The sequence below is a fragment of the Lolium rigidum genome, chromosome 7 (assembly GCF_022539505.1).
Source record: "Lolium rigidum isolate FL_2022 chromosome 7, APGP_CSIRO_Lrig_0.1, whole genome shotgun sequence".
In the NCBI taxonomy this organism is placed as follows: Eukaryota; Viridiplantae; Streptophyta; class Magnoliopsida; order Poales; family Poaceae; genus Lolium; species Lolium rigidum.
In genome coordinates this window covers 284,116,119-284,129,231 of record NC_061514.1, presented here as the reverse complement: position 1 = coordinate 284,129,231, position 13,113 = coordinate 284,116,119, and the positions used below count along the sequence as shown (strand labels likewise).

At 42.9% G+C, this 13,113-nt stretch overlaps 2 protein-coding genes across 2 annotated transcripts; both read right to left on the bottom strand.

The window, feature by feature from the left end:
• Positions 1 to 493: 493 nt before the first annotated feature.
• Positions 494 to 3,028, bottom strand: LOC124674519. The gene is made up of 2 exons (XM_047210564.1): positions 1,278 to 3,028; positions 494 to 1,011 (listed from the first exon to the last, which is right to left on the bottom strand). The coding sequence occupies exons 1-2, from the start codon at positions 2,946 to 2,948 to the stop codon at positions 592 to 594; spliced, it is 2,091 nt and encodes a 696-aa protein (XP_047066520.1). The 5' UTR covers positions 2,949 to 3,028; the 3' UTR covers positions 494 to 591.
• Positions 3,029 to 9,094: 6,066 nt separating this feature from the next.
• Positions 9,095 to 10,158, bottom strand: LOC124672874. Its single transcript, XM_047209034.1, has 2 exons — positions 9,845 to 10,158; positions 9,095 to 9,290 (listed from the first exon to the last, which is right to left on the bottom strand). Exons 1-2 carry the CDS (start codon positions 10,108 to 10,110, stop codon positions 9,095 to 9,097), a joined length of 462 nt encoding a protein of 153 aa, XP_047064990.1. The 5' UTR covers positions 10,111 to 10,158.
• Positions 10,159 to 13,113: the final 2,955 nt, after the last annotated feature.

The window sequence follows — 13,113 nt, the reverse complement described above, 5'->3', positions numbered from 1 at the left end:
GCAGAAGCGTGTGCGGCGACTAGGTCTAGGATCTTGCGGCTGATACCATGAAAGATTTGCGAAATATAATGGATATTGTATTGAGCCTCATGTGACAGAGTATATACAGACTACAAGATTTGGAGGGCAAGAAGCCTCTCCAAAAAATAAGTAGGTTAAGTTACAAATTTTAAACTACCAAATACACATAACCAAATATATTTCTAACACCTTCAAAAGCAGGACCCACGGCTGCAGAAAGGACTGGCAGAAGCGACGGCAAGGGGCTGAGGCAGGGAGGAGCGGTGTGTCACATGGGGTGCGACACGGGAGGGGGGAGTCTTTCTCCTAGGGGGCAGTTCTAGTATATACTTCATGGGTTCTCACTGTATACTATGGTGAGTAAATTGAGTGCATAGGTAACTAAATACTCCTTTCGTTTCATGAAACTTATTCGAGATTTGTTAAAATTTAGTTGTACCTAGCTACAGTTTGGTGTCTAGATATATTTAAATTTTGATAAATCATATACAACCTTTATAGAACGGAGGGAGTACAATATGATTACAGAATACAGATACATGTTCATATCGAATAGCTGATGAATCGTAGCTACTCATGGCTCATCAGTTTTTTTGCTCTGGCCACAAGCGCGGGTAGAGGTATACTGTACTTCATGAGTCCTGCATCACCCGCAAAGAACCTGAAATTTTCAACCCACGTAGGTGTATGCTCTACCATTAGCAGTGCTTCCATCATCCAATATTTGTTGAAACAGCTAATGCAGCTGGGACTGCACTCTACCATGGATATGGCATGCTCAATTATCGCCCTCCTGATCCCAGGACAGTGAGCAGCAGGTATCATATTTGAGTTCAGTGCATTAACAAGCCTCTCCGTAAATCTTTCCTTAATCTGGCCATGCTGTAATTCCCGCGCAAAGTCTTCAGGAATGACCTTACATATTTGTGAACTAAGGCCAACAAGGATCTCCAGTTCTGACCCTTCTACATCCATTATTCCTTCCATCACCTATAGTGGAAACAGCTAAGCTATGTAAGACATGATTAAACTTTAGAAAAAGAATGAAGCTTTTTCTAATAATTGGTAATCTACGAACAGTGGTGCTGGGATATATTTGTTTATCTGCGGGCGGATCGCGCTACAGGCTACAGCAGCGGTAAACTGGTAATCCATGATGTAATCAAGAACAAAAACGTTGCAAGAACATCAGTATATATTAAGCTACAATATCCGCCTCTAATATTGCACTAGTAGCTTAAATTTGCAGGGCTTACCTCTCGCAAAATGTAGGAGACTTCCTTCAGGTCCGAGTTGCCAAACTTTGCTTGAGTATGCAAACACATGCTCCGCAACAGGCTTGACGCTATGTACCTGTACCTATCACCTTGGATCATGACTGTGAGTTCCTTGATGAATGCATACCCTGGTTCCGCTAACATGGCCAAACAGTTGTTGGCACTCTCAATTGCCAGAACTGCCAAAGCTTGCCCGGCTATCATTCTTAGCAACTGATCTGGATCTGTACTTGAAGGTGCACTTTGGCTGAGAAATGCATGCATCAACCTGCTAATGATCACTCGGATGTGACTTATCTCCTCTCTATTCCCGTCCATGGCAAGGTTTCTAAGGAGTTCTGCTGTGAGCTCCCTAAGTTCCTGACTGCTCCCACTGTCATCCAAGATCTCTGCTAAATTGCTCAAAATGAAGGGATGTTCTAAAATCTTCTGACGCAAAGCAACACCTAATTTCCCTTTAGTACCAGAAAGGCTTCTCAGCAGCTTCAGTGATGAACTTTTCAGTAGTGATTGATGTGTCTCATTAATATTTGCAACATTAGTTCTTTTGGTAGTGAACTCTATGATCTTTGAGATGAGGCCAGTTGCTCCATATATTTGTGTACAACTCTCAAGATCAAATCTAGCAAGCTTGTCAAGAATTAACATTCCCACTACAGGGAGGATATCTGTATCCGTGGATGGCTCTTCTTCCAGAAAGGACCGCTTCCAGCATCTGAGTATACGTGGTTTTTGTTCAACCATGCTAGTAGGATCCTTCCTCGGAATCAAACAATACACTGCCATCTGCTTCAACCATTTAAGCATCGGGGAGGTCAGTTCACTCCTGCTAATTTGCTGAATCGGGTTATCTTGTAGTTGCTTAGGGCTACCAATGTCTAGAAGAGGATCCTTTATTTTCCTTACATTGGTCTCCAGAAGTGAGGCTATAAGCTGCATCTCGCCAGGGACATGGACAATACTGAGGCTATCAGCGATCTCGGCTGTGACTTTTGCTGCAAATGATCTAATATCTTTATGCCCTTCACTTATCCAACCCAACATGTTGATCAAGCAGGTCATTGTCTTCATGCAAGTGGTGAGTTCTGATATGGCTTTAGTCTTCAATTGCTCCTTTTTGAGAAAGTTGTGCAGCATCTTTAGCCCATAGAGCTGCTTCTTGGACGAGTCTGACTCCAATGAATCCATTGCAAATCTGATGAGGCTGGTCTTCTCTGGAGCAAGCACAGTCCCGTTCAGGCATTTTTCGAAGGCATCTTCATAGTACAAATTGACACATTCCACTCCTAGGGTACCTCTAAATCCAGCATTGCGAACGAGGGATCTCCGCAGGTTGAATGAAAAGATCTCAAGGATACTAGCAATAATATACAGTATTCCTTGGCCAACCACCATTGCATAGAAGATGTAGAGAGATGACATGAGGTTTGTGTTTTCCCCAAGGTCACCCTTATGAGCATGATCACTGTACCGGTCTCTAGCTTTATGGATTCCCAACGCTGCCAGCGTGATGCGCAACACTGCTGCTGGAATCTGAAAGTTGCCTAATGACACTATCATCAGAACCATTACGTCGATGATCAAAATACCGAACTTGGCGGAGCCATCAAAAGTGGACACTAACATCCCAATTGTAGCAAACATGCTCATGTTTAGAATAACTTGACGCCAAAATACAATTTTGCTTCCAAAAAACTGATCTACTATTTTGACAATACTTGGGAACTGCAACCTGCTCATGGTTAGTAGGAGCACAACAACAAATAGTACCATGTATAGGGCCCTCTTGGCAATGGAGTTTTTGAAACTGAGCTTGTGAACGTTGAAGTCCTCATCGATGGTATAGAGTATATGAGGGCAAAGCAATAGAATTGCAACCATTGGACTCCATAATGACATGGCATCACGTAGCGGACTGCATATGAGTAGTCTTGCATACGGAGATAGAAATAGGCCAATCCAAAGTAATCCAAACAACACAAATGATGTATTACTGTCTTGTATCCTCATCCACACGATTACGTTAGAAAAGCATGCGAACACGATCAACCCGTTCGATCCAAGGGACCTAATAGCACCTCTCGTACGAAAGAATAATTGGTAATCTCGCCTGTTGTTGCGGCTAAACATCCTGAAATACATAATCCATGATATGGTTAAACTATAAGGATGACGTGCAATCCATCCATAAAGGAAAGACAACTAGCATGCATGCATCTAAATGGAACCAAGACAAACTTAATCGACAAAATTACACTCCCAGCGGTCCGCGGGGTGTCTCTCGCTCTCCAGTCTCGCAACGATGAGAAAAATGGGATAGCAACAAGGGTGAGAGGTACATGGAAGTGGTGGATTTACCATTTTTCATTTTATTTTTCAACACCGAAAGATCGAAAAAAAATATCTTTAGAACCTCTTGTCTAAATTAAGAACCATTTTCATGATTGTACTCCTCACGTGGAGATCTTTAAAACTAGATATCGTGTTGATAAAGTTTGAGCAAATTTTTATACTTACAGAACATATTCCATAGTATTTTCTCTGAACATAAATACTCGTTGATGATTTAGGAAAAATATGTGTTAAAATGTGCCTAAATTCAATAACATGCGATAAGTATTTAGGCCTAGAGTGAGTACCACGAATTTTAGTGTATATACTAGACGTTGTGAGTGAATTTAGTCCCACCTATGTTGTGGGAGAGAGCTACAAATTTTTTATAAGGGAGAGTGGCCCTCCTCCCGTTAGGTCTGTCTTTTGCGATTGAAAGGGCTCTCCGCTTGTGGGCTAGCCCGGATGTGCCAAATGCCTAAATGTGACATGAGTGTGTGCAGTTTGGTCTGTGATGCTAACACCCATCCTCGTGCGCATGCAAATTTTTGACCAGGTTGGCGCCGTCTGCACCAAAGAACATCTTGGTAGCCACCTTCATCATCCGCCACATCCATGGCTCTTTCGATCAGCCACCTAGAACCATGTCGGCTTAAAGAGCATATAAATCTAATGTCACACCTTCAGATAGCGTCTAGCAAACAATGGAACTAGAGAAGATAAAAGGCGTGAATGTACCTGGTGCGTGAAGCAGATGGTTGGTCCTATCTTTATGGACAATGTTGATAAGGCTGTGTTCCCTAGATTCGGTTGATGGTAATTTATGTTACCGGCATTTCTCTAAGAGTTCGAACTTTTTAACATGGCACTGGCCTCAAGTTCAAGAGTTAGCCAACACACTCTTAAATAATATAGTTGCATCTTTTTCATCCCACTTCTACGTTCTTCCGGTATATTGATATCATGTCTAAGGTCTTCCCATACATTGCAATAGTCTTACTATATGTTCAGCCTTGATGTGAGGGGTGTGTTGGAATTTATATATTGCGAGGCATTATCTAATAGTTCAGAATCTTTGGTGAACTAGTTGGCTCCTCATTTAACATTTGTGGGAACGGCCAAAATATGGTAATTAAGTCATGTATGCAAACATGTGAATTCTTGGTTTAAACTTTAGAATATTTTATATCTTAAACCGTAATTCAAAATTTAGATCCATTTTCACGGTTAGCTTTATCGCGAGATTTTCCAAACTATATCTCATGTTAATATATTTTGATTAAAAAGTTGATCCTAGTCGCTAGATTATAGTTACTTAGTCACCAACTAGCATCAAGTTACTTACCAGATTACGATTAAATGGTTATCATGTTTTATGAACTTTGATGCTTACTAATGTACGCCTTGCATAACGGTAATGCCATCTTTTACATGTTTAGATTGGATCAAATACTCATTTTTCGGACATGTCAATCATTGATATGGCCAAAAGACATGTAAAAACTATGGGATGGTTCTGTATTATTTGGGTGGCAACTGCAAACTAGTAATGTGGTAGCTACAGTATAATAACATGGTAAGTGGCTAAGAAAAAATTCCACCAAAATATATTAGATCTGGTTTTAAAGTTCTCGTTGAAATGATCCCGGCGGTGAATACGGACCGTCAATCCAATTAAAGGTTTAAGAGAAAATTTATTTTAAATTGTCGAACTGTGAAAAGATTTCTTAAATGAATATAGTCGATGGTTGCTTCGTCTCTATAGGATCATATACTTACGACCCTATAGCCGAAAGGAATTAATGCGGCAGTGAAGTCTCCTTGATAGAATAATTATATCTTTATAATTCCCTTCGTACCTAAATAATTTACTCGGTTTTATCTAGATACACATCTATCAAGATTTGTTATTAGTGTGTATCTTTTTTTTAGAAACACGGTACAAACGCAGAAGCTCATATACACGCACATACACTCACCCATATGAACGCAAACACGCACACCCAACCCCTATGATCACATCCGAAAGACTGAGCTGATGGATTGGATCTTGAAATTGGCGAAGTCACCACAGGCGCCGCGCTGTCGACGAAAACATCGTCTCGCACTGAATGAATATTCCACGGGCTATGGGTATAACCACCCACCTAACCACCCAAGCTCAGGTTGGTTCTCTATTAGTGTGTATCTATGCGTGGATATCTAGTTCCACACAAATAATATAGCCTATATCTACGACTCACGTAGCCTATTCTACCACTGTGATTGATGACTCAATAGTGCAAGCTAAATATTGACTGGTTGATTGATTTCTACGTGGCATATGGTAATCTTTAGAGAAAGGCCGAATGCCATCCAGGCGTAATAGACTAGATTGTGCATGTAGATGGATCGATAGATCAATCACTTTTCCACTCACTTTGCCATTCCACAATCGATTAGTTTCGGATTCGCTTCATTATTAAACTCCAATATACTTGGGCATACCTCGGGTTGGGCCAGGTCTTGGGCCAGCCAGAGAAAGCCTGGAGATGAAAAATAAGGGCCAGGTCTGGCCTGGCCAAAATGTTCGAAATACCAATGTGCCACAAAACATAACTCATTATTATTATGTCTGATGGGCCTAAATGTTAGGCACATACTTAGTATTTTATGCCCAAATTTTGGTGAAAACTGCTGCCATCCTAGTATGCACCCGATCAAATATAGAGAATCTAAATGCATAACGTGACAAAGGCGGTGCTACCTGAATCTGTCAAGTTTTACCAATTGGTTTAGCAAGGCGCACAAATCCGCCCAAATCCTTTTTGCACTTGGACCTGATTTTTTTGTCTATCACTTACTCTCTCTATTCTATCATTTGTGTCGTGGTACAAGTTAAAATCTATTATATACTAAAAGCAAATACGGATGTTTAAAATAGAGACACCACGTTAATCCACATCATTCTAATTAGTGTGGTTGTTAGATCTAAAATTTACGGTGAAGATTTAAAGATAACAAAGGTTACGTAAAGTATAGAGGTTTAAAATAGAGACACAAAGTTAATCCACATCATTTTAATTATTGTGGTTGTTAGATCTAAAATTTACGGTGGAGATTTAAAGATAACAAAGGTTACGTAAAACCATGATTGGTACTAACAGGTCAAGGATATCACATATCGAAAGTCCTTTTATTTTAAGGATCACACAGAAAAATTGAACACCAAGAAAAATCAGATTCACGAAATCCATCTAGACACGAACCAACAGCATATACCCAAGTATCCATATGTGAAGCAATAAAACAGCACGGTTGCAATTTAAAAGGAAAAAAAATACAAAGCTACCTATAGCCTGCATAGCTAGAATTCCATCACCGACATATAGAAACAAAGGGACGTCGTCACGGAGTGATCACCATAAACCAGGATACATGCATGAAAATAATAAAATAATTAAAGCTGGTCTAATTGACGTATACAATCTGGACTCTACCTATTTGCACGAGATGGTTGTCTCGAATCTTTTTTTTTTTGTGTTTCCATTTTGCTGGTCGCTGCTTTTTCGTACGAAAAGCCACTCCATCGAAATCATATTTCATGGTTTAACGACCAAATGGATGCTTTACGTACCATGAAACAAGTACGTTCATTCGTTCTAAAATAAGTATCTTATTTTTTTATAAATATGGATGCATCTCTAATTAAATAAAACTAGAAACATATGTATCTAGATAAAACTAAAACACTTACTTAATCATGGAGGAAGTACTACTCTTCCCCCAAAAAAGTTGCTACTATTAACCTGAGTTGAAAGAAGGAGAGTCCCTACTATGACGATTGGCCGAGCATCATAAAATTCATGAGAGTGTTGGTCTATTCAATATTTTAAATATTTTTCCAAAGCATCGAGAGTGAGTTTTGTGTAAATTGATTAACGGTAATATATTTAAGCTATACTAGATCACATGCATATCCTATGATCATGGCTCACACATTTGCACATGACCGTGAGGAACATAAGGACAAGTGCAGAGTTTTTACCGCACACGAGCTCCAGTGAACTCAGGATTTAAAAATCAAAAATTATATTTTCATGTTTAATTCTTTCTAAACGTAGATGCATATAATTTCTACATGTCTGCGGAGATTTTTCACGTCGAATTTTGGCTTCACAAAAATCCGAAAACCATGGCCTTAAAAAGGTATAAAACAATTCCACTTTTTAATAATACTTGTATTTTTTTACATACCACATATGAATATATTTTTAATGGAAATATGGTTTTACATACTAGAAATGTATGTGCCGGTATTTTTATATTCAGATTTTTTCGCTTAAAGAAAATAATTTTTAGTTTTTAGTTTTTCTAAACCAATCTCCTGAAGTTCAAGAGCCAAATTAAATTTTCCCGATATATCATCTTAACACATATGTATATTAATATTATCATATTATTAAGATCATTGTAGTACATATAGGCTAAAAAATATATTCGGTACATAAACTTTTGTTAACTAGATGAATGGTACAATCCTATCATATAAATCCATAGTATATAACATTTACAAAAAAAAATCGTTATTTTCTCTGTGTAATTCGGAATTAGAAAATGAGAGGAAAAAATGATTATGTTTTCATAAAAACTCCATATCAAGTAATGCAACCAATTTTTTTATAGAATTTACTGACCAATAATTGAATATGCATATTACTATGTTTCTTACTTGGATAAGTGTGGGGGGGGGGGGGGGGCAACTTGTGTAAGATGGGCATGAGCACAAAATTTTGGGAACATAAATGCACGAAGTGGAAAAAACACATCACTTCGAGTAACATTGAGGTCTTATGTGAAAGAAAACATGTGGAATACGCATGTAAGAGTGTGTGGTGATAATTAATCGGTTTGTTCAATATTTTTTATTTATACATAATAGATATATCATATTGTACATGCGAGCCAATACTCAGCTCATATATACCAAGTTTTTATTTGCAACAATGATACCAATAAGAAGAATGGATTGCATATACCTATATAGAGATTGCAGCTTACTTTGTCGGTGTCGCACTCCAGCTTTTTGTGTTATAAAAATATTATTAAGAAAACATGAACCACTACCATCCGATTTCCGTTAGAGATATTTCAATTTTTTTTTGTTATTTCCTTGCAACGTACTAATATATTAATTTACAAAATAGAGATAAAGTTAGCAGGTACCAATTTATCTATTTTCGCAGTGAAGGAGACGAATAGAAAGAAAAAACTTTAAAATAATTTAAAATATTTTTTTACAATTTTTACTATAGATGATGCCCTCGCATTTGCGAGGGCCACCATGCTAGTTTAAAATAAAGTCATGATAAACACCAACAAGAATTATGAAATAAAGGGAGTATCTGCTTTTCCTTTCCGTGTATACAATACAGAAATGCAACTGCCTAAATTATGGTCCCAGGTATTCCTAAACCAAGCAGCATTTAGGCATGCTTGTCGCAAATTGCAGTCTGATTGAAAGGCAACGCAAGCACCAGGCGAGGTCCCTCGGCAGCTCCTTGAAACTCCACCACACTCACGTCCATCTCAGGCCACACGCCCACGTTGACAGCCGCACTGCTCCGGTCATCGTCCTCTTCGCACTGATCGGATACGCTGCAGGTCATGGTCTTCGTCGTGCTGACATGAGAAACAATGTTCCGCACTTATGCCGTTGGATGATGCTGCCTATCACATGGCAACACCAGTGGAATTGACGTTTCCAACTCAAAGTATGGATCCCACAATTGAAGGAAGGCTGAATGTATCTGATAGAGAGGGCGAGGCAATTTTTTCATTTTGATTTTTTCTGGAGGAACCCAAAGGTTGGGAATAGCTAAAACGGTATGGCCTTTGACCGAAATCATTATGTATAGGCAATGTTTCCGTCAACAGCGAGACGTCTGTGGTGACTTTGTCAATTTCAAGATCTGATCCGTCGGCTCAGTCTTTCGAATGTACTAATAAAAATAGGGTGTATGTGTGTACGTTCATGGGAGTGAGTGTATACACGTGTATATGAGTGTCTGCTTTTGTAATGTGTTTCTCAAAAAAAAAAGGAACGGTAGCCATGAACGGGCCGGTATTATGCTAGTTCGAAGCATGAGCCCCGCCTTTTGTTTTACTTTTTCGTGGCCCTAAAGAAAGTAATCGAAAATGAACATGTCGTGCGTTATGTAGTTGCATATACGTACCTCAGGGCTTCCAGGAAGATTATGATCGCCGCAAACAGGAAATCATGATTGGGACGGAGCACCGTGGGGTAGCCGCCGAGCAGGACGACGGTCGCCCAGGTGAAGGCCAGCGTGCCTAGCGCGTTGCCAAACCTCTCCATCGTCGCGACCACGCGAACGAAGCGGTTCAGCCACTTCTCCGGCAGCGCGGCGGCTGCGGCCTTGCCGGCGGTAGTATCCGCCGGCACCTCTACGCGGTGCTCGGCGTCGGCAACGTCGTTCGCCATTGCGCACGTACTGCACTGCAAGCCAAGCGCTACCTAGCAGAACAGCCGCAGAACACGAATGGTTTTGCTCTATTTAGCTCGCAGTATATCCTCTGTCCGATAAATACATCTGCAGAGATATAATGTTTCTCTTGCGTGAAAAAGAAAAGAAAAAAAAGTAGCATTCCACGCCACGTACGTACGAGGCCACAAGTGTTCCCATCGTTGCTTGCGCGAGTCGCGAGCACAGGTCTACGGCCGGTGACTGGTTCTACGTACTTCTAAGGTGTACCGGATGCCCAGGTTCCGGTGAAAACAACTCTCGCCTTGTCTTGTCCGAAGAGCTCGCTGTTGAGTCGGCCAGCACGGAATTTCCACAGATGGAGTCAAGCAACATGGGACAAGAGAATTCCCGGAAATTTCCACAGATCAACTACACATACGTACAACCGAGTCGAGGTCGGTCGTCGTCTTCCAAGTCGTCGTAGGTGCAAGTGCAAAGCCGCGCCATTCACTCGAAATGGGCGTGCTTGCTGCACAGCACACGACTGCTTGTCTGAAAAGTTCAAACAAAATTTTGATGATTATCATGTGCTTCCGGCAATCAGATCAATTTTTTTTTAACATAAATCAAAGTTTTTTGTATTCTGGCGGCGGCTGTTTTCAGAACGTGAACGTGATTATGTTTGCATCCCCCGTTGGTCTCTTCTATAAAGATCTGGCACGCTTTTCGCGTGCCCGCGAAAAAAAAGAACGTGAACATGATTATGTTAAACTAAACACCACCATCCATGATATGTAAAAAGGTACTCTCCGATCCATAATAAGAGTATCTCCAGTAGGGTCTCTCAAAAAAAGCCCCTCTTAAAATAGCCCCCAAAGTACGCTAGATTTAGTGTTTAGGGGACGATGTTGCATGGTGCTGCATTTGGGGCATGTGTTCTTAATTAGTTGCGTCTCCAAAAAAAAAAGATTTTTTAAATTAACCAAAAACAGTCGAATTGATTCAAATTTATTATATATAACATGAATTTGAACGAAATTCGATGAAATTTAAACCTAAAACTAAACTAGTAGTTCTTGCAGCGTCTAGAGAGGGATCGTAGTGCTGGTGAAAATTGTACATGTTGTCGTTGATGAGGTCCTGCTTGCCGCGAGGGTCAGCGTCCTTGTCGGGCTCGTCCTTCACGGTGTCGCTGGCGTTCTCGTCGACGCGCTCGTCCTTGACCGCGCCGCTGGTCCAGCTTCGTTGCCATCGTGGGTGAGATCGACGAGCGCCAGGCCAGGGTCACGGATGGACATGGCGATCCCATTATCGATGTCGCCCCTCCAAGCGTTTATGTCGTTCAACGACACCATCTACACCGCGTTGTACCCCGGGCAGTCCTCAGGGTTATCGCTACTGGTGATGAGGTGCTGTCGACGAAGGTACTCCGCCACATTCGCAGCCTTCGCGGCCTCGTCGTCATCGTCCTCCTCCTGCACCTCCGGCTTCGATACGAGGAGGGTCCTGCCACCGGAACCCGCGTGTCTCTACTGCTACCACGCTGGTTCGCGAAATGTGATTCCGCACCTACTACCGCGCCTGCGATTTGGGGGGGGGGGGGACGTCGCGTACTCCTCCTTCACCTCGTGCTTCGACAAGGTGTAGGGGGAGGCGCGGTGGGAGGACGACACTAACCGCGCCGGTCCCGACGAAGAAGAATGGGAAGAGGGCGAACTCGCCATCCTCCTCGGCCGCCAGCGCGGGAGGCGTAGGCGATGGCAGCGACGACTCTGGCATTGCTAGCCTGGCGGTGCCGTTGTGAAGGTCGTCGATGACGGAGGGAAGGGTGCGGTCGGGAACTCTCCAGAAGTGGATGTGCACCTCCCTGCTCTAGATGTTCGACCTCTCGATGAGGCCATCGGTGTTGCGCATGCCGACATCATTGCCGGTGGGGGGCCTAGGTGGGATCAGCGTGCTCCTTGGTAGTGAGGCATAGTCGGTGGGCCCTGATCTAGTCCCTCCACCTCTGCGGGTCCGGTGCCGGTGCCGGCGGGACGCTGGTCCTATTGCCCGACATCTTCCATCCGTCGCTGCTTGGCAGGGGCATGTCTGGCGGGATAGGGTACCGCGCATGGTACAACGCCCACACCTCAACCACGGTGAGGTTGCCACGCCCGAAGCCATTCGTGGCGAGGACATTCTTCTAGGATGACGACATCGGCGAGATCTGGGGCTGGTTATGGGGCACGGTCGAGAGATCGGCGCGAATGATATATGGAAGGGACGAGAAGGAAGGAGGGGGCTCCTTTTTATACAACAGCGGCAGGTGCATCGGTAGCGGGAGGTTTGGCCGTAATAACACCGGCGCGGATATCCACGTGGCCATGCGTGACAAGACGCTTCACTATGCCGCCTGGGAAAGCCGCGAGGCCATTAACGCTGCTTGATCAGAGGTAGGCGATGAGTTTAAACTTTCGTGTCAATGACGCATCGGGCCTGCACGCGTGACTCATTTCCACGCTATGTCCAGCGCGCCCACAGCGTCCCCTGTAGAGCGGGGATGGACTGGGGGCTGCGGACACCATATTGGTTCGCGCCGGGCGAAAATTCCCTTTAGGACGCGCGACTGAGACCGGTTATATGTCATGTGCTCCTCCATGGCCCTGGCGGCGGCTCTTGGAGCTCCTCCATCCGACAAAACCACATGATAGAATCATCTCTTGTGGAAGGCGCAAGTTCTGCCCGCGTTGCAAGGAGCGCAGGTCATGGGGCTGCTCGATGGCTCCGACCGTGCGCCCGCAAAAACAATGGCGGTTGAAGATGAGGAAAAGAAGAAAATCATCGTCCCCAATCCTGCCAACGGCGTGTGGATTTCGATGGACCAGCAGGTCACACTACAAGAAAAGTTCTGATAGACAACATCTCAAAATCGTCCGCTAAGGGGTATTTTTCGTCGCCTATGGGCCTAACCCGACGATATGGGTTCTGTTGTGGAAACTGCGTCAGGCAAAGTCCTACGACGATTTTTTTCGGTCCGT

Coding starts and splice junctions, on each gene's coding strand:
- LOC124674519 (XM_047210564.1), bottom strand. CDS start 2,948: ATGAGCATGTTTGCTACAATTGGGATGTTAGTGTCCACTTTTGATGGC. Junction 1,012..1,277: donor TCTCCTACATTTTGCGAGAG/GTAAGCCCTGCA, acceptor TTTCCACTATAG/GTGATGGAAGGAATAATGGA.
- LOC124672874 (XM_047209034.1), bottom strand. CDS start 10,110: ATGGCGAACGACGTTGCCGACGCCGAGCACCGCGTAGAGGTGCCGGCG. Junction 9,291..9,844: donor ATCTTCCTGGAAGCCCTGAG/GTACGTATATGC, acceptor TTCTCATGTCAG/CACGACGAAGACCATGACCT.